This window comes from Syngnathus typhle, linkage group LG22 (genome assembly GCF_033458585.1).
Source record: "Syngnathus typhle isolate RoL2023-S1 ecotype Sweden linkage group LG22, RoL_Styp_1.0, whole genome shotgun sequence".
Taxonomy (NCBI): domain Eukaryota; kingdom Metazoa; phylum Chordata; class Actinopteri; order Syngnathiformes; family Syngnathidae; genus Syngnathus; species Syngnathus typhle.
The window spans coordinates 7,443,112-7,464,122 of record NC_083759.1 but is presented as its reverse complement, the minus strand read 5'-3'; the positions used below and the strand labels follow the sequence as shown (position 1 = coordinate 7,464,122).

General features: G+C 44.5%; 4 protein-coding genes across 6 annotated transcripts; 3 read left to right on the top strand and 1 right to left on the bottom strand.

The window, feature by feature from the left end:
* Window positions 1–234: 234 nt before the first annotated feature.
* pgm3 (phosphoglucomutase 3) lies at window positions 235–3,970 on the top strand. Of its 2 annotated transcripts, XM_061269714.1 has the most exons (13): window positions 235–337; window positions 701–909; window positions 974–1,158; window positions 1,310–1,377; window positions 1,457–1,590; window positions 1,712–1,904; window positions 2,061–2,218; window positions 2,301–2,384; window positions 2,450–2,548; window positions 2,693–2,812; window positions 2,872–2,994; window positions 3,072–3,245; window positions 3,316–3,970. In XM_061269714.1, the coding sequence occupies exons 2-13, from the start codon at window positions 703–705 to the stop codon at window positions 3,403–3,405; spliced, it is 1,635 nt and encodes a 544-aa protein (XP_061125698.1). In that variant the 5' UTR covers window positions 235–337; window positions 701–702; the 3' UTR covers window positions 3,406–3,970. The 2 variants fall into 2 exon arrangements, with proteins under 2 accessions (XP_061125698.1, XP_061125699.1); XM_061269715.1 differs by lacking the exon at window positions 235–337 and having other exon boundaries at window positions 766–909; window positions 966–1,158.
* A 3,327-nt stretch (window positions 3,971–7,297) lies between these two features.
* Window positions 7,298–10,922, top strand: ccnc (cyclin C). 2 transcript variants are annotated; one of them, XM_061269719.1, is made up of 12 exons: window positions 7,298–7,458; window positions 7,833–7,939; window positions 8,295–8,379; window positions 8,481–8,550; window positions 8,776–8,827; window positions 8,909–8,964; window positions 9,081–9,116; window positions 9,212–9,303; window positions 9,391–9,458; window positions 9,533–9,612; window positions 9,727–9,845; window positions 9,926–10,922. In XM_061269719.1, exons 1-12 carry the CDS (start codon window positions 7,427–7,429, stop codon window positions 9,978–9,980), a joined length of 852 nt encoding a protein of 283 aa, XP_061125703.1. In that variant the 5' UTR covers window positions 7,298–7,426; the 3' UTR covers window positions 9,981–10,922. The 2 variants fall into 2 exon arrangements, with proteins under 2 accessions (XP_061125703.1, XP_061125704.1); XM_061269720.1 differs by lacking the exon at window positions 7,833–7,939 and having other exon boundaries at window positions 7,314–7,458.
* A 231-nt stretch (window positions 10,923–11,153) lies between these two features.
* Window positions 11,154–15,616, top strand: faxca (failed axon connections homolog, metaxin like GST domain containing a). Its single transcript, XM_061269718.1, has 6 exons — window positions 11,154–11,576; window positions 11,935–12,070; window positions 12,152–12,348; window positions 12,435–12,652; window positions 13,636–13,752; window positions 13,840–15,616. The coding sequence occupies exons 1-6, from the start codon at window positions 11,323–11,325 to the stop codon at window positions 14,130–14,132; spliced, it is 1,215 nt and encodes a 404-aa protein (XP_061125702.1). The 5' UTR covers window positions 11,154–11,322; the 3' UTR covers window positions 14,133–15,616.
* Window positions 15,617–18,019: 2,403 nt separating this feature from the next.
* Window positions 18,020–19,972, bottom strand: pou3f2a (POU class 3 homeobox 2a). Its single transcript, XM_061270668.1, is given in 2 exon segments — window positions 18,020–19,909; window positions 19,912–19,972. Coding segments are annotated over 2 exon segments (1,347 nt in total). The 3' UTR covers window positions 18,020–18,623.
* Between the last annotated feature and the right edge of the window lie 1,039 nt (window positions 19,973–21,011).

Genomic DNA, 21,011 nt, shown 5'->3' with positions numbered 1-21,011 from the left:
GTCCGAAAATGAAGTTGCTAGCACATAGGTTTGCACGATGCACGAGAAGTATCCACAAATACGACTGGTTCGTTAATTTTTTTTTCGTTTTCAAATAGACACCATAATTAAAATACACCTCGATTATATCGTTTGTTGTCTTGAACGAGTAAGGAAAAGTCCAACAGTATGGTTGTCATTTATTTCTACAATCGACCAGCAGGTAGCGCTATTGAGCATTAGATTTATGGAAATCTATGGCACGCCCAGCGTCCTGACGTACACGGAAGTTGAGCCACGTAGCCGAAAGATTCACAAGTCCGGTCCTCGTTGCAAATAATATTGCAAACAACAAACAGTAAGTCTTATCCAATTCAGTGCAGCGAATTTGCATGTTTGCAGACTCGACCGTTTTGATAACATCAATTCGGTGTTTTGGTTGTCTTAATGAATTAAGAATCTCAGTTGGGCGTATTCATGGAATTTGAACTTTGCCTTTCCTGTATTGTTTTTTTTTTTTAGTTCTGTCAGTGTCGACATTAAAGTATATTTTAACCCTAACGCCGTTATACTTTTATTAATACAAACAGTCTTTACAGTTTTTAAACTAATCTACAAATGACTCATTTATCTTTTGCCATTCCAGAAGTACGCTTCCAATCATTTTAGTCAAATTAATCTCACAACTCGCTGACTGATGTCTTTGTGATGTTTGTTTCAGCGATGGCCCACTTGGAGGAAGTGTCCAAACTGTCTGAGGTGCACCCCAAACCCCCAGGCTTGATCTTGCAGTATGGCACTGCTGGCTTCAGGACCAACGCTGGCCGTCTTGATCACATCATGTTCCGCATGGGTCTGCTGGCCACGCTGCGATCCAAACAGACCAAAGCCGCTATCGGGGTCATGGTCACTGCCTCCCACAACCCCGAGGTGCTCCTCACCCCAGTTTAAACGTGACACCTTCCTCTGTCCTAACTTCCTATTAGTCCCGCAGGAAGACAATGGAGTGAAGCTGATTGACCCCATGGGCGAGATGTTGACGACTAGTTGGGAGGACTACTCCACCCGGCTGGCCAACGCGGAGCAGCAGCAGTTGCTTGCGGTGCTCGAGGACATTGTGGAAAAGGAAGACATCGATAAGAGCCAGAAAGCCTTGGTGTTTGTGGGCAAAGACACCAGGTGCGGTGGAATGCCTGATAACACGGGTCAATTTGGTAGATTAGACATGTTTTAACAGAGGACATAGTATATTTGCCTAGGAATATTCATATTGATTTGCTTCAGTGTTTGTTGATTTATATGTTGGTTGACAAAAAAAAAAAATTCACAGGAGCAGCAGTCTGAGCCTGTCTCAAGTGGTACTGGACGGTGTGTCCTCATTGGGAGGGTGCAGCAAAGGTTAGCATCACAAAGCCGTATAGGAGTTTATATCTTGGCTGTGAAATCTTAAACTGCTTGCATACGTCTGTCCAATAAGACTACGGCTTGGTAACCACGCCACAGCTCCACTACATGGTTTGCTGTCACAACACGCAGGGGCGCTACGGCGAAGCCACGGTGGAAGGATACTACATTAAACTCTGCCGGGCATTTATCGAGCTCACCAAAAATGTAAGTTACTTACTTTGTAGTCTGCGCGCAGGTAGCTGTTTAAATAAAAAATAAATGGAGTAGCAATTACAAATAGGCAGGTAGATAAAGTAAAAGGTCATCAGCAGTGTCTTTTGCGTAGACACCCAACCGCACGGATGACCAGAAGCACCTGACGGTGGACGGCGCCAATGGCATCGGCGCACTGAAGTTGCGCGAGATGGAGCATCACCTCAAGAGAGAGCTGCAGATTTCCCTCTTCAACGAAGGGCACGGAAAGCTCAATCATCAGTGCGGGGCCGACTTTGTCAAAGTGCAGCAAAAGCTGCCCACAGGTGGGATGCGTCGACTGTTGAATTTGGTGCAATTGTGATTGGCAAGGAATGTGTCAAAGACATTAGTATTATCTGGATATTCGTTTGAATACAGTGTTTTTATGTAATGTTTTATTTATAATGTTTATTAGAGGTTTTCCTCTGTTTCCGTGGTAGGCATCAAGGTCCAGCGTGGCGAGCGCTGCTGTTCATTTGACGGAGACGCCGACCGCATTGTTTACTACTACACCGACTCCGACGACCGCTTCCACTTGCTGGACGGAGACAAGATAGCGACGCTCATTAGCACGTTCCTCAAAGAACTGCTCATGCAGGTATGGAAGGCAACCTGTGTTTGATTTTTTTTTTTTTTGCAGCTAGTGGACCACTGCTGATAAAAATGTATGTTTCACATAGGCCGGCCTAAATTTGAAGATAGCGGTGGTGCAAACGGCGTATGCTAACGGCAGCGCTACGCTCTACTTGGAGGACACCATGAAAGTGAGCACGCACATTGTTACGTTCACGCAAAGGACACACTAACAAATGTTTTTGCTTTGGTTCAGGTGATTGTGAAGTGTACAAAGACGGGAGTGAAGCACCTCCATCATGCAGCGCAAGAATTTGACATCAGCGTTTACTTTGAAGCTAACGGCCACGGGACGGTAAGTGTTAAATTCTAGCGTGATCTCCCCCTGCCCGCTTGCTAACCAAAACAGTAGCATTTAATGAGATATGAAAACAGTCTCCCAGGTCAATGTAAAAGTGGAGTCTCACTGCCACATTATAAACAAGTTGCCTCTGTCCAGGTGTTGTTTAGCCGTGCAGCCGAGGAGAAGATCAAGCAATTGGCTGAGGACGTCAACACAAATGACACGAGGAAGAGAGCGGCCATTCTTTTGCAGCACACCATCAACGTCACTAACCAGGTACTAAGTCCACCGTAATCATTTTGAGTCATGACTGCTGTGTGCTGTTCCTCCCACAGACAGTAGGTGATGCTGTTTCTGACATGCTGCTGATCGAGGCCATATTGGCCTTGAAGGGAATGACGGTGCAGCAGTGGAACACCATCTACACCGACCTGCCCAACAGGCAGCTTAAAGTCAAGGCAAGGCAAACATGCACGCTTGGTGCTTTTTCCTCCATCTTCTTGTCATTGCGAACCTGTGTGTGCGCGTGTGGCAGGTAGCGGACCGGCGGGTGATCGACACAAGAGACGCCGAAAGACGTGCGGTGACCCCAGCGGGCCTGCAGGACGCCATCGACGCCTCCGTGGCAAAGTATCGACAAGCTCGCGCTTTCGTGAGGCCGTCCGGCACCGAGGACGTGGTCAGGGTTTACGCTGAGGCGGGCACTCAGGTGAGGACAACTTAACTTCTGAGCATTAGATGCTGCTGCTTACACTTTGTGTGTGTTTGCTTTTTTTTAGGAGAGCGCTGACTCGTTGGTACATGAAGTGAGCCTTGCAGTGTTTCGTCTTGCTGGCGGGGTGGGAGATGAACCAAAACCTTTGCACTAGAACAAATCTTAGGATCTTTACTATTGTTAGCTAACACTCGAACTTGTGTTGTCTCGATGCCAGCCTGTTTACCCTGATACTGAAACTGCTGACGAAAACTTAAAAATGCAGTTATAAAACACATTGACACCTATTCAATGATCATATTATTTGGTAAAATTGTTTAATCGTTGACATACTTATTGTTCAAATAAATTAAAACGTGATTTTTTTTTAAAAATGATTCATCAACAAAATAACCAGCAGATAAATCAATTACAATAATCATTGGCAGTGTTTGCAATGTTATCAATGAATCTGTAGCACTGAGTTGCAGTGCAATCAAGTATTGTACCAGCTTTTTATTCTTTTCTTGACCTCTGAGCTCATGAAAATGTATGACTCTACTGTTGTTTACAATCAAACCATGCACCACAAAGTTATATATTTTTTAATACTATGACCAGCTTGTTTTTTTGGGTTAACAAATTGTGTTTACAGCTGGCAGTTAAAACAATTAGACTTTCTGGTTGGACTTTGCTGCACAAACAAATATGGAATTATTAAAAATGTGACTGAATCTAAACAGAGTACCGTTTTTTTCCATGTATAATGTGCAAAATTTAACTAATTTATTGTCCTAAAATCTGGGGTGCGCATTATACATGGGTACATTTTTTTTTTTTTTAATACGAATATCATACGGAGGCCGCCATTACAGATGCGCTTTCTTCTCTGCTGTTCACTTCAAACACGCTCCATACGAACACAATGCTCTCGTATCAGACGCTTGCTCGATGACCTGCTCGTTTGCTGTCACAATGTACCCTACACCAATCCGAAACATTTCTTCGCTATTGAGTTTGCTAGCGCATGCGCAGTGATGCTGACCGGCAGAATAACATCCGGTTGTTCCCAAAGATGATCTTTTTTCTGAAATAATTTTACGTTTACGGACTTAAGTAGGAGTCAAAATTTGGGTGCGTATTATACATGGGTACAGGCTTTTTTTCCACCGTCGATGGTCAGCGGCAGGTGTTGGGTGTGACCCTTCCGGAAGTCCACAACAATCTCCTTGGTCTTGTCGACGTTCAGCAGGAGGTTGTTGTCCCTGCACCACATGTATTATGTATGTATGTATATACATAATACATACGCACCCATACACACACACATACATACGTGTCTATCTATGATAGATCTATCACCCGTGTATGTATAGCTAATAGATCATATCATAGTTCTATGATAGATCTTGGATGGATGGATGGATGGATGGATGGATGGATGGATGGATGGATGGATGGATGGATGGATGGATGGAAGGACGGACGGACGGACGGATGGATCTATAGAGATAGATACTTTATTGATCCCCGGGGGGGAATTTAGGAAATCATTAAACATTATTATTAGACAAATGGTTCCTAGTGGATTGAAGACGACACATTTCCCTTCAAAAGTTATCGACCTGATTTGTTAAGACCTTTAAGATAACCGCTACCGTCCACTCGGGGTGAGGCTTGCAGGCTGGTGTTGGTTCTCCTGACCCGTGAAAGATGCGCTGCACACCTGGAGCTGGTAGGGCTGTGTGTGCAGACTAAGACCTTCTGCACGTACAACAACGACAAACCTTGGTTTACACCGAACCTCAGGAGGCTGCGCAAAGTCAAGGAGGAGGCCTACAAGAGCGGCGACCGGGACCTGTTCAAGCAGACCAAAAACACACTGAACCGAGAGGTCAGGAAAGCCAGGAGGTGTTACGGGAAGAGCCTGGAAAGACACCTCTCTGCCAATCCTGATCCCTCAACAGTGTGGAAAGGTCTGCAGAGCATCACGGGCTTCAAGAAACAAACACCCCGTCCTGTGGAGAGCTCAAAGCTTGCTAACCAGCTAAACAGGTTCTACTGCAGGTTTGATCAGTCCTCCCACACAACGGGACCTCCTGCAGCACAATCTAAATGCTCACCTCCCCCCGCTTCCCCATCTACTGGGGAAACATAGTAATTACCCCCCAAAAAATTAATAATACAATTTATTCAGGTTTGGCGGGCCGGATCAAACGGCCCCGTGGGCCGGATGTGGCCCGCGGGCCGTAGTTTGCCCATGTATGCTCTAGTCTACACCAATGATTTCTCCTCAGGTGACTCTCCTGTGAAGCTCCTGAAGTATGCAGACGACACCGCTCTCATCGGACTGATCCAGGACGGTGATGAAACTGCGTACAGACAGGAGATGCAGCGGCTGGTCCACTGGTGCAGCCAAAACCCCCTGGAGCTGAACTCGCTCAAGACCGTGGAGATGACAGTGGACTTCAGGCGAGATCCTTCACCACTTTCACCCCTCACTATCCGCAGTAATACTATTCTCTCCACAGACACCTTCAAGTTCCTGGGAACCACAATCTCTCGGGACCTGAAATGGACCGGCCGCATAGACTCTGTCCGGAAGAAGGCCCAGCAGAGGCTGTACTTCCTGAGACAGCTCAAGAAGCTCAACCTGCCGCGGGAGTGACGTGAGTCACACCGCTCACTCTTTGTTCGATCTTCTGCCCTCTGGGAAGAGGTACAGGAGCCTGCGCTCCCGCACCACCAGACTCACCAACAGCTTCATACTCCAGGCTGTTAGGATCCTGAACTCTCTCCCCCTTTCTGTGTAGTGTCCTGTACTTTTGCGCTATGCCTACTGTCTGCTGTATGCACACTTGCTCCGTTTTTCTCCTCTTATTTATTGGGTTATTTGTTTATTTATTATTTATTCATCACTCGTATTATTTATTGTTTTTGCCTTCTTGTTTTTATTTTGTGTTGTTTACTTGTATGTCTATCGTGTGCTATGTCTCGTCACCGTGGGATAGAGGAAACGTAATTTCGGTTGCTTTGTGCGTCTTAACATGTGAAGAGATTGACAATAAAGCAGACTTTGACTTTTTTGACTTTGAGCTGCTGAAGACTTTCTACACTGCCATCATCCGGTCTGTCCTCTTGATCTCCATCACTGTCTGGTTTGGATCAGCCTCCAAACAAGACAAGCACAGACTGCAACGGACAATCAGGACTGCAGAAAAGATAATTGGAATCAACCTCCCATCTATCCAAGACAAGACTTGTACCTGTCCAGCACCAGGAAACATGCAAGTAACATCTCTACAGACCCTTCTCACCCAGGTTGCAGTCTTTATGAACTACTCCCCTGCGGACGGCGTTATAGAGCTCTGTACGCCAAAACCAGCAGACACAGAGACAGCTTCTTCCCTCAGGCTGTTGCTCTGATGAACTCACACCACTCTTAGAGTCTCAGAGTCATTGCTGTGCAATAACATCCTGTCTCCACACCTTTTTTGAATTGTCTACACTGTTTGTACTATGTGTCCTCTCTGCATCCATTGCAGCCTGGTCATTCTGGAAGAGGGACCCTCCCATCTGTGGTCTCTTCTCAAGGTTTCTCATTTCCCCTAGCTGGAATTTTGAGTTTTTCCTTGCCCTCTTGGGAATTTAAGATCAGGGGATGTTTGAGAATATTTGCCTGTTTTCACATGTCCTGAGTGTTGTTAGTCACCTAAATGTTGAACAGAGGCTGTGATTTTCCGAAGTCAAATTCCTTGTTTAGCACCCTCAAACATGGCGAATAAAAACTCTTGAATCTTGAATCCTACCATCCACTCAAAACGTCTAACATACAACCCACGCCGCAATCAAAAATTGACACTGCCAACTGTGGTTGCAAGTTTTACATTTTTCTTTTAAAACGTTGAAAGCATCAATAAATCAAATAATCACCGATCGTACATTATTATTAGACGTTTTCTTCGCAAAAAAACCCCGTACCCCATTTCCGCAAAACAGACCAATCACAATCTTAAACGACACCGTGCTGTCCTTCCAGCCAATCATATACCGTGACCTCATCAAAATGGTAGGAAGTGTTAGGACCCCGAACGGTCTAAACACCCGAGTAGATGTGGTACTTACGCCGGCGTCCACTTCTTTGCAGTAAACAAACATAAATTTAAAGTATTCTCTTCTACCTCTTCTCGTCTGCAATGGCTGGAAACTTTTGGCAAAGTTCTCATTAGTAAGTTTGAAACAGTAAGATGAACACGATACGTTTTTATCGCCATAGCCAGCGTCTTTTTTTATTGGGGCCTAGCATTAGCCGCGCAAAAGCTAACCACTAGTTGTGCCCAGTATCAACTGGAGGAAAACATGGTTCTTGGTTGATTCTGAACACAGCCATATACCTAGTTATAAAAGTGTTATATATTATCTCAGGTGTTTATTTTTACGTCCCCTCTCGATTACAAACCATGGTTTAATTTCAATCGGCCGATAAGTGAACGATATACTATAGTTTGCGATGTGAAAATCCCACTCCGGTGATTATGGAGTAGAAAGGAATGAGTGAAAGATTAGGAAGTGGCTGAAATGAGCAATTTTGTCTTGGCAAAGTCTGCAGTGGGTGCTGGACAAGCAGGACCTCATGAAGGAACGACAGAAGGACCTCAAGTTCCTCTCTGAGGAAGAATACTGGAAGCTGCAGATCTTCTTTGCCAACGGTGTTTACCTTCCGTCATACTTCACAAACGCAACCGTGCATAAACAATCCAATAAATTTCACATCCAAAAGCAAAATAAATTCGTAATATTCTAAAACTTATTTGCCGTTTTGACCAAATTAGTTTCCGTTATGTTTTAAAGTTTGGAGTTAAATTACTACTACTTATTAAATTATTTTATCATTTGAAATTCAATATTTCAGAATTTTAATATTTTCATTTTCTTTTTTGGGACACAGCTCTACCATTGATTTTAAGTTTTATACTACAAACAATGTTAATAACAAATAAAAAATATATATTTATGGAGTTATCCAAATTAATCTCAAATCTTGAGTTGTTGTTGTTTTGTTAGTCATTCAGGCTTTGGGAGAACACTTGAAACTGAGGCAACAGGTTATCGCCACTGCTACTGTCTACTTCAAACGTTTCTATGCAAGGTACGCCCCTAAATAATCCTGCTCGAAGAACCAAACCTGGTGACCTATTGTCACCATGACTCGGAATTTGTGTAAATTTGTAGTTCTTTCCCTCTCCACAGATATTCCCTAAAAAGTATCGACCCAGTTCTCATGGCTCCTACCTGTGTTTTCTTAGCTTCCAAGGTGGAGGTACAGACACTTTCAGCATCATAATATCAAGTCCTCACTGAAAGAATAAAAGACATAATAAATGAATAAAGTCACAGTATTACAAAAAAATGTTTGTATATTGTAAAATGTAAACCAGATCTGTTTTTTTATTAGACTTTAGTCTATTGTGTTATGCTATTTTTTGTTACATAACATTTTGCTTATGATGGCTAATGGCTTTTTCTTCCATTATGATTTATTAAGGAATTCGGAGTGGTTTCCAACACGAGGCTGATCTCCGCAGCCACGTCTGTGTGTAAGTCAACACGCTCAGTTAGTCGTCTCACAGTTGTCATGTAATATATACCGTTGTTGTTATCTTCCCTCCTCAAACTAGTGAAAACAAGATTCTCCTACGCCTTTCCAAAGGAGTTCCCTTACAGGATGAATCATGTGAGTCATGGACACGTCTGCTCAGGAGAATGAATGTTGGGCCAAAATGAATTGTTGCTGTTCAATTCGTGTTTGACGTTGCCCGCTCGTGGTTGAAATTATGTCGCCTTTTCCAGATCTTAGAGTGCGAGTTCTACTTGTTGGAGTTGATGGTGAGTTGGATGATTTTGTGAATAAATATCAGAACCAATTTCAAGAGTGGTTCAAAACATAACACATTGACTCACTGATGTGTTTGCCATTTCAGGACTGCTGCCTGATCGTTTACCACCCATACAGACCACTTCTGCAGTACGTGCAGGACATGGGCCAGGAGGACATGCTGCTGCCACTGGCCTGGTCTGTCTGCCCCTTTTTTATTTTTTTTCTTGCCTATTGTCCCATTTTCGCTGCAATGTGTAACTTCTCTGCTGCGTCCATCACCAGGCGCATCGTGAATGACACCTACAGGACGGACCTGTGTCTGCTTTACCCTCCCTTCATGATCGCCCTGGGTGCGTGCCACATACCCCCCCCCCCCCCCTCCGCCAGCTGTACTTACATTTCTTGTTGTTTTCCTCCATCAAAGCGTGTCTCCATGTGGCATGCGTGGTGCAGCAGAAGGATGCCAGGCAGTGGTTTGCAGAGCTGTCGGTGGACATGGACAAGGTTAGAGTCACACCAATGACTGATCACATATTAGAAATTATGCATGAACCATTCAGCAAGGCGGCAGAACTTGACGGAATGCCACGTGACTCCCACCCACTATTGTGCGTTCAGATTCTCGAGATCATCCGTGTCATCCTCAAACTGTACGACCAGTGGAAGAACTTTGATGACCGCAAGGAGATAGCCGCCGTGCTCAATAAGATGCCCAAACCCAAACCGCCTCCCAACAGGTACACTTAATCGCCACAAACTGGCTGACGGGATGCTACACAAAAGTGACCCTTTTCATTTGGTTGTTGTTTCTTCCCAGCGAGAACGATCAGAGCTCCAACGGCAACCAAAGCAACTCGTACAACCAGTCGTAGCGCAAGCACATCAAAATGAGTGAATTTGACCTTGACCCCCTTTTCCCCCTCCTCTGAGCTGCTATGGCAGTCAAAAGGGAGGAGGGATGATGACGATCAACACCATCACCATCCTGATGTCCTTGAACGTCACACAGGAGGACACAAAACTTGATCACAACTCTGTGTTGGGAGGGGCCTGTGAGTAACGTGTGCGAGTAACATGTTTCATGTGTAGCGTGTGTCTGAGTGTGCGTGTGTATTGCTCAGGGTGCAGTAGTGATGTCCACTAGGAATAATGTCACTTTGTTTTTTCACAATACAATTTACTTTTTAACCACCTTCATTTTGTAAATATGCCCACATTCTTTTATGATTCCACTGATTTTCAATTCCATCTTAGATTTGATGCCCGCCTTCCCCAACTGAAATAGAAGCTCTTTTGTTAACTTTTTTCTTTTAATTTTGCATTTATTTAATTATGGAATTAATGACCTGTGCACAAATGTGTGAATGTGTAGTTTTGTGGTTTCTGTGTGTACCAATGACGAGGTACTTTCAAAGCCTTACAAAATTAAAGCTGCTGACGTTGAGATCCATTTTGGGATGTAAACTATGAAAACTATTGTTTTCTTTCCCTTGGAGGATTTTGCACACATTCCTGAAGCATGTTTGTTTTCTCCCTGAGTGATTTTCATCATAGACACACGCACACTTGTTACTGTTGATGCACATTAAATATAAGCAACATTTTGACTAATGTATGCGCTGACGTCACAGAGAGAAATGCAGCATTGCATGGGAGGGGGCATGGGGCACTTAACTATACATGACTGTTGACAGGAGTCTCAATTTTTTTGTTTTTTAGATAAAGGGCTTGATTTCACCTGACTGGAATATTCCGTTACCTGAAACCGTTTTGTCTACTTGAATATAATGCTAATAAAATGTTTGGTGCAACAAGCTTGTGTCATTAAATGTGAAAATTACAAAAGCCTCAGAGGGGACAAACACTATTTAGCAAAAACATACGCATGCATGTACTTATTATCTACACATATTGAGAGATTTATAGATGCATAAAACGATATATATATATACACATTTTCCTGGCATTATTTTTTTTATACGAGCCAGTACTTTACTTTTACTGTGAAGGTCCCAACCGGAAACACCACGACTAACGCATCCACCCTGACTGACCCTGAGAAAAGGGGGAAGAATAGGAGCCAGGCGGAGAAGTCTGCATCGGGGACAAGCCGCGACCGGGGTGATCGTCGTGTCCGCCGGCCTGCCGCCGTCGACCCCGCGGCACCCATGAGGCCGACAGCGAGGCGGAAAGGGGCCGCGGACGGCCACGAGCATGTGCCGCTGCTGGCAAGTGGCCTTGGCCTGGACGCGGTCGTGCGTGGTTGACCTCGGCCCGAGCCAGGACGTCTCGGCCAGTGGGAAGCAGTCGTTTTATGGGGCCATCGTCGCCCTTCCCCTGGGTGGCGACCGCGGCACTATCATGTCGGCTTTGGGCTCGGACTCGTGGTGGCGGAAGACGCTCTATCTAACCGGAGGAGCTCTCCTAGCCGCCGCTGCCTATTTGCTGCACGAATTGTTGGCCATCAGGTAACAACATATGATGCGGGGGAAGGGGGGCGTGTTGTTATTGCTTAATGTTGCCGGGTTGGGCGGTGTGAGAGCGAAGTCTGCGTTGTGACGTAACGGAACACCCCCTCCGCCATGCAGCCCCCTTCACCAAAAAATGCCTTTCACATTCTGCATAACTAACGCGTGCAATACATTTAATCAGTACGCTGCGAAAGATAATTCGAGTTCACTTATAGTATTGTAGCTAACTGTATCGCAAATAGTAATTACATAATCAAATAGAATGTTTTCATTATGTCATTGAAGTCAAGTCAAGACAAGACGACTTTCACAACTACTGCGAATCAGTAATTATTAATCATTTTCACCGGTCCAGAAAAGAAGAAGAGTTGGACTCTACAGACGCCATCATTCTGCATCAATTCTCCCGGCCCAAAAGTGGAGCCCCATCCCTGTCCCCCTTCTGCCTTAAGACGGAGACCTACCTCCGCATGGTGGACCTGCCCTACCAGGTAGTTTATTTTCTCTAGGCATTACATGTATTAGCATAAGATAGATGAAGTAGAACTCTCCCACGTCCCACCTCCTTGCAGAACTACTTTGACGGGAAGCTGTCACCACTGGGCAAGATGCCGTGGATCGAATACAACCACGAGCACGCGTGCGGCTCTGACTTTATCATTGACTTCCTGGAGGAGCGACTAGGCGTGAGCCTCAACAAGAGCCTGACGCCGCAAGAGAAGGCCGTTTCCCGCGCCGTCTCCAAAATGGTAGAGGAGCATTTCTACTGGTGAGTGTTTCCACAATTGGGGATGTCTCGTAAATAAATGACGCACAGCAAATAGAGGTCACGTGATCTCCTTTCCACGCCCACAGGACCATCACATACTGCCAGTGGGTAGACAATCTCGAGGAGACGCAAAAGATGTTGTCCGTGAGCGGGCCACTGAGCGAGCTGCTCAAGTGGATCCTGAGTCACGTGACTGGCGGCATCGTCAAGCGGGAGATGTACGGCCACGGGATGGGACGCTTCTCCAAGGACCAAGTCTACGCCATGATGGAGAAGGACATGCGCACACTGGCCATCCTGCTAGGTCAGGGATGTCAAACTCGGGTTTTTTCGCGGGCCGCATTGTAGTCATAGCTTCTTTTGGGGGGCCATTATGACTGTCAACCCAAATAAATGTATGAGCACCTCATATTATATACAGTAAAAGCTACAAAACAAACTGACAAATAACTCATTTTCAAATCAAACTGGTCAAATATTTAGAAAAAAGATATTCTTAAAAGTGAAGACAATTTGCAATTCTAGTAATAACACGCGAATTTGATGCACAATTTGTCTTCGCGGGCCACATAAAATGATGTGGCGGGCCGTATCTGGCCCTCGGGCCTTGAGTTTGACACCTGTGTGCTAGGTGAACGAGTTTGAAAATAATCTACCGTTTTTTTCCATGTATAATGTGCAAAATTTAACCCATTTATTGTCCCAAAATCTGGGGTGCGCATTAAACATGGGTACAAACCCCCCCCAAAAAATTCAGTGTTTTTTAAAAAAAAAATTTATCCGGATATGATACGACCATTACAGATGCGCTTTCTTCTCTGCTGTTCACTTCAAACACGCTCCATACGAACACAATGCTCTCGTATCAGACGCTTGCTCGATTACATGCTCGTTTGCTGTCACAATGTACCCTACACAAATTTTCTGAAATAATTTTACGTTTACGGACTTAAGTAGGAGTCAAAATTTGGGTGCGTATTATACATGGGTACAGGCTTTTTTCTAGCATCGACATGCCATTTTTAGGGTGCGTATTATACATGGGGGCGTATTATACATGGAAAAAAACGGTAATTGCGAATTTTTTTCTTTTGTCAATATTACAATTGCAATTTAACACTTAAAAATAACGATTTTTGACTCACTGTTTTGGATGTGGGAACAATGTAACATATTGACTTATTGTTTAATATGTTAATTAGACTGCACAATACCGCCCCCCGGTGGTGAAAACGAGCACTAAAGCCAGGTGGTCCATGTGTCTGTTACGTGCTTCCTGTGTCATAGGCAATAAGAAATACCTGATGGGCTCCAAGATCTCAACTGTAGATGCCACGGTGTTTGGCCACTTGGCCCCTGCCATGTGGACTCTACCTGGAACACGACCGGAGAAGCTCATCAAAGGTGACATCGTCCTGTGATATCAAATTACGTATAAATAGTCGGCTAGCGTGCAGTCATGTTAAGCATTTGATGCGTGTTGTACTCCAGGCGAGCTGATCAACCTGGCCATGTACTGCGAGCGAATTCGCCGCCGTTTCTGGCCCGAGTGGTTCGTGGACTTGGAGGACTTTCGCTACGACGACGTGCCCAAGAGCGGCATGTCGGCCTCCGAGCTCCCTGACCTGGGCCTCTACTCTCACACGAACACCTTCCCGGATGACACGCGCTCGCACTCCGCCCCCGGCGCGCCCATGTCGCCCGGCAGCGATCCGACGGGCTTCTCGCTGTACGACTCGGACATGGACACGGAGTGCTCCGAACTAGAGCCGCTCAAGTGTTGACCAAAGTTGAAAAATAGCTAAAATATGAGGATTAACGTCACCGCCTGGTCGTGCAATGCAGCCACTTATGTGAGTGTGAAACATTACTGTTACCATGGCAACCATTACAAGATTCTCTTATGACCTAGCCACCTAGCCTTGTGCAGGCAGGACTTTAAACTACACGAGTCATATGGACAACGCTCATAAGTGTAAATATATGCAAAATAGACATATACTATGTATATATTAGGGCTGCAACTCTAGATTATATTCATAATCAATTAATCTGTCAATTATTTTGTATATGAATCTGATAAAAAAAAGAACTGTTAAATTAAATCCCAATATATATATATTTTTATTTCAATTTGACAAAGCAAAAGCTAATTAAAATTCCATTAGTGAATCATAATCAGATCAATTTATGTTCATATAAATTTACTGCACTGTCAATTTTAAATATTATTTTGAATAAAGGTTAACAACATTAACAATATTTTTCAGGGATTGACAAATTAATTCATATTAAAATAATGATTAGTTGCTGTCCTAATATGAAGTATAGCTAGCCTGCAAATATTAAATATTTGACCTCCTCAGAATGATGTAAATACTTTTCCCTTTAACTAATTCAGAGTCAGACATTCTAGCCCCTTTCTGTCACGCTTTTGTTAAAGTTCAGTTTTTTTTTCAGTTCAGTTTTTTTTCTCTTCCTTTCCTGTTATGGTAATATTCTTTCATCCTAGGGATATTTTGCAATTTGATTCAAATTGGGATTGTCTGTCCTTGGCGGAGGACTTTGCCACACAGGAGTGATGTCCTTCAGTTTTAAGTTACACAAGTAGATAAAAAAACAAATTACTCAAACTGTCATATCGACGACTCGTGACTCGCAAAGCTACAAAAATCTGTGCGGCCACGTCGTTACGTGCATTTGTCATTCAGCAGATGTACATGCAGAGAGTTGTGAGAATATGGCGATCATGTGTAAAACATTTTTTTTTTCCAACTTGAATTGATTGCCACAGTTCTCAGTCTTGCACGTGCTTTCCAAGGTCATCGCGTTCAATCATTAATACAAATATCTAAATTCACATTACAGGGTTTGTAAAACAAACCGTTAATGTGGGTATATTTAAGTTGACTTAATTTTTATATTCTCGGCTTTCATCATCTTTATTCACATTTGGCCTTGTGTGGAGATTTTATTTTAATTCATATTATATTTTTGTATTTATGTATGACTATAGCATTGTAAATAAAAAAAAAGGTTGCTGTATTTTATATTTAATATGTTGTTATTCCGTTATTTTATTTAGTTAACTTGGTTACTATGGTTTTCTAAATTTATTTATTTATGTTGGTCTTCTTTAAGCAGACCACATACACTCTTAAAACTGCTGGATTACGAATTGAACTGACCCAATTAAGAAAGTCGGTCAATTTGTCGCAACTTTGGGTTGTTTTTGCAGAAAACAAAATAAAACATGAAGTTTGGTCAATTTCGTGGGTCGTCCAATTTTTATCCTAAATTGATTTGGTTTTGACCCAATAGTTTTAAGAGTGTAGAGTGTTCCCAGTTGTCAATAAGTTCAATCACAAACTTCAAGTTGGACAAAGTAAATTTTTCTGAGATGGGGGGCACATCTTACAGGGACCAATTTGTGTTTGTAGACTATAGAAGCCATTATGACATTGTCTTGTTCTGTTGTGTGTGCATTGTGTCATCTCATGGATTGTAAATACACACTAAGGAAAGGCGTTTGAGAATTTATTCCATAACTTTGATATCCAACTCAAGGTCCATTTTTGTCCTCACTAGTAAAAGCGCACTAGTGTCTTAATCTGGCTTTTTTTTTTTTTCACTGGTAGTGCCACTTTTGGCCAACCAGTATACTAAGATGGACACCAAGAAAATGGAATAAATGCTAAACGCATATGTGTGGTGTGAACATTGTATCATGATGTAACCTTTACGAATGTATGTGGAGAGAATGGATTAAATATGTGCTATTTTACCCTTGTGTCTTCAAATCACCTTGTTTTAAAATGAACCCAATATATGGAAATAGTGAAGTGCAATAAAAAAAACATGTTTTTGGAAAAAGGTCTCGTCAGAAAACGAGTGTACCGCAATCCACCGCTGGGTGTCGCTAGTCACCCGCTCATTTTAAATCTATGACGTAATCTTCTAGCACCAAAGTGAGTCAAACCACAGCGGAAATGCGTCACAATCACAAATTCCTTGCAAAATCGCGCATATTCGTTAAAACAAATCCTTCAATTAAGCAATTATGCGGATTATTTTGTCGTAGGTGAATTGATAGAAAACATGTTTTTGCTAGACAAATTAATTCTATTAATTCACGTCATGAACCCGGCCAACTAAACCTCGTCTCAATAGTACATTTTTGTAAGATTTTTAGATTTTTGAGATTGATCCCATTTGCTGTTACAAATGGTATTGAGCCAGTTGAAGCCTGCAAGGGCACACAATCGCGGCATAAAAAAATATACATATATGACAACAGATTCCCGCAAGTTAATAAGCACCCGCAGACTAAAAGGGTAATAGAAAACAAAAAGGATTTAATGACAAAAAAACATGTAGAAATTGTGCAATCGTCGATTTTTTTCCCATATCACAGATTTCAGGTCGATGTTTTGTTTTGGTTTTGTATTAATTACCCTTGCAAAACAGAAACTCAAATTCAGCACTGAGGCCACACGCGAGCAGAGCACCTACTCCCGGCCTGCATGTTGGGGGAAAAATCCCCACTTATGATTACGCTTGATATCGCAAATATTATAAAAGATTGCTGGGAAATTTCTGTTCATACATTCAGAGAGCTTCGTTGTACGTTACACAGGTTGTTAAGACAAAAGTGTGCCCTCAAGCTGCGTCTGAGTTTCCACATTTGAAGAAGGAAAATTCAAACCTGCACGTCCCCCGCCCCCGTATAACATTGTCCTCAATCAGATAAGCTTATGAAAATCACAGTAGCACGAGAACAAGTGTGGAGGCGTGTGTTTGTTGGCACGGACTGACAAATATACAAAACGAACCTTGTACAAAAACAAACAAACAAACAAACAAACAAACAAACAAACAAGAATAAATAAATAAATGCATGAGCTACATCCCACAAAGAGTCTGGGTGAGTGCATGAGTCATACCGCTGGTATATGTTTTTAAATTATTACTATTTTATATATAGACACGTTTTTGAATGAATAACCTCCATCTTCATAGGAGAGGAAGGCATTAAACGGTGGGGTAAATTGCTTTTGGTATCTCACAATTGTTTTTCTCGCTCGTGTTTTTTTTCCCCTCGAAAAAAACAAATACAGGAAATAAACATCAAAGACACACTACGCACGCGCGCACACAAACACACACACGCACACACACACGCACACACACGCACCCCCCCCCCCACACAAATAGAAAAAGCTTTAGTCTTTCCAGTATTATTATTATTTTTACTATTATTATTATTATTTACCTTAAGTATGACGTTGATTACTGAATTGATACATAACGATTATGGTAACTTATGAATGTCCTTGTGATAGACAGAGAGAGACAGCTTTAAAGTAAAAACTGTTTTGTACGTTCAAGCAAATCTTGAACTCAAATGAATATAAAACGAGAACAATAAAAATATGCCCGTCAAGTAATAATAATAATAATAATAATAATAATAATAATAATAATAATAATAATAATAATAATAATAATAATAATAATAATAATAATAATAATAATAATAATAATATAATGTAGTAGTAGAAGGATGCTGTTGATGGCTTCTGAATTTGATCAATACTAAATTTGAACATTTAACCATCGAACTAAAATAAGCCTTTAAATAAGAAATTCAAAATGCAATGAGCTCGTAAAATAAACATTTTTGTAGCAATAATAATAATAATAATAATAATAATAATAATAATAATAATAATAATAATAATAATAATAATAATAATACTGCTGTTGCTGGCCTGTAATTGTGAGCCAAAGAGCAGGCGGGTGTCTGCAGCTGTCGGAACCCCTGCTGCTTTTGTTCCACGCAAAGATGGCGTTTATTTACCCACTTTTACTCACTGCGGTTCATCCAGCCCACGCGAGAACCTTCCCCCGCCTGCCCAACCCCCGTGGACAAGTCCAAAACGGAGCCTTCCTTTGTGTGTGTGTGTGTGTGTGTGTGTGTGTGTGTGCGCGCGCGCGTGTGTGTGTGCGTGTGTGGGTGCGTGCGTGTCCACAATTGGGCACAGTGACGCACAAAAGGCGTTTGCTTGGCTCACACGGCAGCATGAAGCACGTCCCGTAATAATGAATACGAAGAATACATCCCATAATAGTCGCCGCGAGTTCCGCAGCGCTAAGGAGCATCCGTCCACATGCCTGCTGCTTTTGGCACCTGCACTGTAAATCCTACTCGCGTCCTCGCAACATTTATCTTAGAAAAAGGAAAACGAAAGTGTCCAAGCGCGCAGGGGGTGCTGTCACTGCACAGGGGTCTGTCCTCCGTGGTGCGGAGGGCTTTCCCCGTACATGTCCTCCCCACCCGGCAGAGGTCCCCCGGCGGGCGTCATCCGCTTCTCCTTTTGCCTCCTGTTACAGAACCAGACCCGGACCACCTCCTTCTCCAGCTGCAGGCTGTCCGCCAGCGAGTTGATCTCGGCCGCCCCGGGCTTGGGGCACTTGAGGAAGTGACTCTCCAGGGCCCCCTTGACGCCCACCTCGATGGAGGTCCTCTTTTTTCGCTTGCGGCCCTGCGCTGCGATCTTGTCCAGGCTGGTGGGGCTCCCCGAGGTGGAGTCGGCCTCCTCTAGCCACTTGTTCAGCAGCGGCTTTAGCTTGCACATGTTCTTGAAGCTCAGCTGCAGCGCCTCGAACCTGCAGATGGTAGTCTGCGAGAAGACATTGCCGTACAGGGTCCCCAGGGCCAGACCCACGTCGGCCTGGGTGAAGCCCAATTTAATGCGCCGCTGCTTGAACTGTTTGGCGAACTGCTCAAGCTCGTCTGACGTCGGCGTATCCTCATCCGAATGGTCCTGGTGCTGGGGCGGCGGCGGCCCGCCTCCGTGGTCGCTCAAGTGCGGGCTGTGGCTGTGCTGTTCGTCGTCCCGACCAAGCGGCTGGTGGTGGACATGCGGGTGCGGATGGTGGTGCATGCCGCCTTGCTGCTCCCCGCCGGCCATCAAGCCGAAGCCGGATTGGGAGTAGAGCAGACCTTGGCCCTCAGATGTCGCCATAGCGGGGATATGCGCGGAGGCGGTGCTGCCGGCGCGCCATGCTCTGGCGTCGTGATGCGCGGGCTGGTGCGCGGGGTGAGGGTGTCGCTGTTGCGCGTCGCCGTCGCCGGAGTCGCGCATCTCCTCGCGGTCGCCGTCGTGCAACACGGGCTTCACGTCCTGCTCCCCGAGCGGGCTGGACGGCCACGGGGTGCCGGCGTCCCCGTGGTGAGACAGCGCCGCGATCCACTGGTGCGCGTGGCTGAGCGGGTGCGCGCCGTAGTCGCTTTGGAGCAGGGCGTGCGCGTCCCTGTACTCCTGCTGCTGTTGCTGCTGCATGGTCCCGGACTCCGACTGCTGCTGCGGCGGAGGGCTGCCGGGGCTGCTTAGGACGCTGAAGTGGTTGGACGTGGCGGTCGCCATCACCGCCCGAGTGGGGTGTAAGAGGAGGAAGTCAGGAAGAGGCTGCCTTCGACGGGAAAGCGGTGCGCGCCACGGGACAGCCAGGCGTCTCTCTCCAGCATCTCCGGGGCGCTGTGCCAAGGGGACGCAGGCAGAGGCGCGCACCTGTGGTCCGCCTCGCTCCTCTCTTTATTGGCCGAGAGTGGCTGACACATGTGGTTACCCCTGACAGCACCCCGCTCATTGGTCACGGGAGATTGTGCACAAGCCCCCCTCATCCCATCCCCTCGGCCCCACAATACTACGAGCGGTCCTGCAGCGTGCTGGAGCTCACTACGGCGGAGGCAAAGTGTAAACACACACGCGCGCGCGCACGCATACACAAGGCTCGCTCTCATTCATGCATCCCCGTTGGGATTGATCACCTGTCAATCAGGGACAAGCGTTCACAAACGTTTTCATTTAGTCTTCTAAAATTGCTGCAACCCTCCATTCAGTGGCAGGACTTTTAAATACCAAAAAGCCCACCTACAGTGATTAGGAAGTAGGGAACGAGAGGATGATTGCAAACACAGCCAGAATCCTTCCCATCATTTCCTACTCCTAAATCAGATATTTTTATTTAATGAACAATGTCATTTAGTCAGCAGTCAAATAAAAAAATTGTTCTGGAGCGCTGTTAATGACGTCGTTACAGTCTCATAATTACCTTGTAAATGAATGGCAAACTCACAATAGGCACTTCAGAAAGTTATTTTGAGGACAGCCTTTTCTGTATACTATGTATTTATGTAAATACAGAAGACACAACAACACTTTGAGCATCTCATTCAAACTGCCATGCAAATACGAAAACAAAACCTGAGGAGAAAAAAAGCCCCAGAAATTGCTAACCCAGTACTAAGAGCAAAGTGGACAGAGCCAATGTTGGGTAATTAATATTGACTCGATTCAAGTAACAAGTGCTAAGTGAACTAACAATGATGAGACAAGTTGAACATTGCGGCATTGTCTCTAGAGGAAAATTTGGGATATTTAGCAAGCATTGGAGCTGGAGAGAGACTTCCAGCTGGCTGCGCAGTCCAGCCAGCCAGGCTGCATGCTTCCAAAGGCCTTTTGCCCCGTTGCCATGGCGAGGGCGCTGAATGGAACAACAACGCCCACGTCACAGCTGCAATCGCTCTTCTTCTTCTTTTTGCCGGCTTCCAAAAGGGCCCATTGGGGGCTGCGCGCTCAGGACAAATAATGGCAAGG

Bases quoted from the DNA above. Each gene is read 5' to 3' on its own strand.
- pgm3 (XM_061269714.1), top strand. From the start codon at position 703: ATGGCCCACTTGGAGGAAGTGTCCAAACTGTCTGAGGTGCACCCCAAA. The intron at 2,549-2,692 runs GTAAGTGTTAAA...GCCTCTGTCCAG, and splicing joins AAGCTAACGGCCACGGGACG to GTGTTGTTTAGCCGTGCAGC. The intron at 2,813-2,871 runs GTACTAAGTCCA...TTCCTCCCACAG, and splicing joins CCATCAACGTCACTAACCAG to ACAGTAGGTGATGCTGTTTC.
- ccnc (XM_061269719.1), top strand. From the start codon at position 7,427: ATGGCTGGAAACTTTTGGCAAAGTTCTCATTA. The intron at 8,551-8,775 runs GTACAGACACTT...TGATTTATTAAG, and splicing joins TCTTAGCTTCCAAGGTGGAG to GAATTCGGAGTGGTTTCCAA. The intron at 9,117-9,211 runs GTGAGTTGGATG...TTGCCATTTCAG, and splicing joins TCTACTTGTTGGAGTTGATG to GACTGCTGCCTGATCGTTTA.
- faxca (XM_061269718.1), top strand. From the start codon at position 11,323: ATGTGCCGCTGCTGGCAAGTGGCCTTGGCCTGGACGCGGTCGTGCGTG. The intron at 12,349-12,434 runs GTGAGTGTTTCC...CCACGCCCACAG, and splicing joins GTAGAGGAGCATTTCTACTG to GACCATCACATACTGCCAGT. The intron at 12,653-13,635 runs GTCAGGGATGTC...CCTGTGTCATAG, and splicing joins CACACTGGCCATCCTGCTAG to GCAATAAGAAATACCTGATG.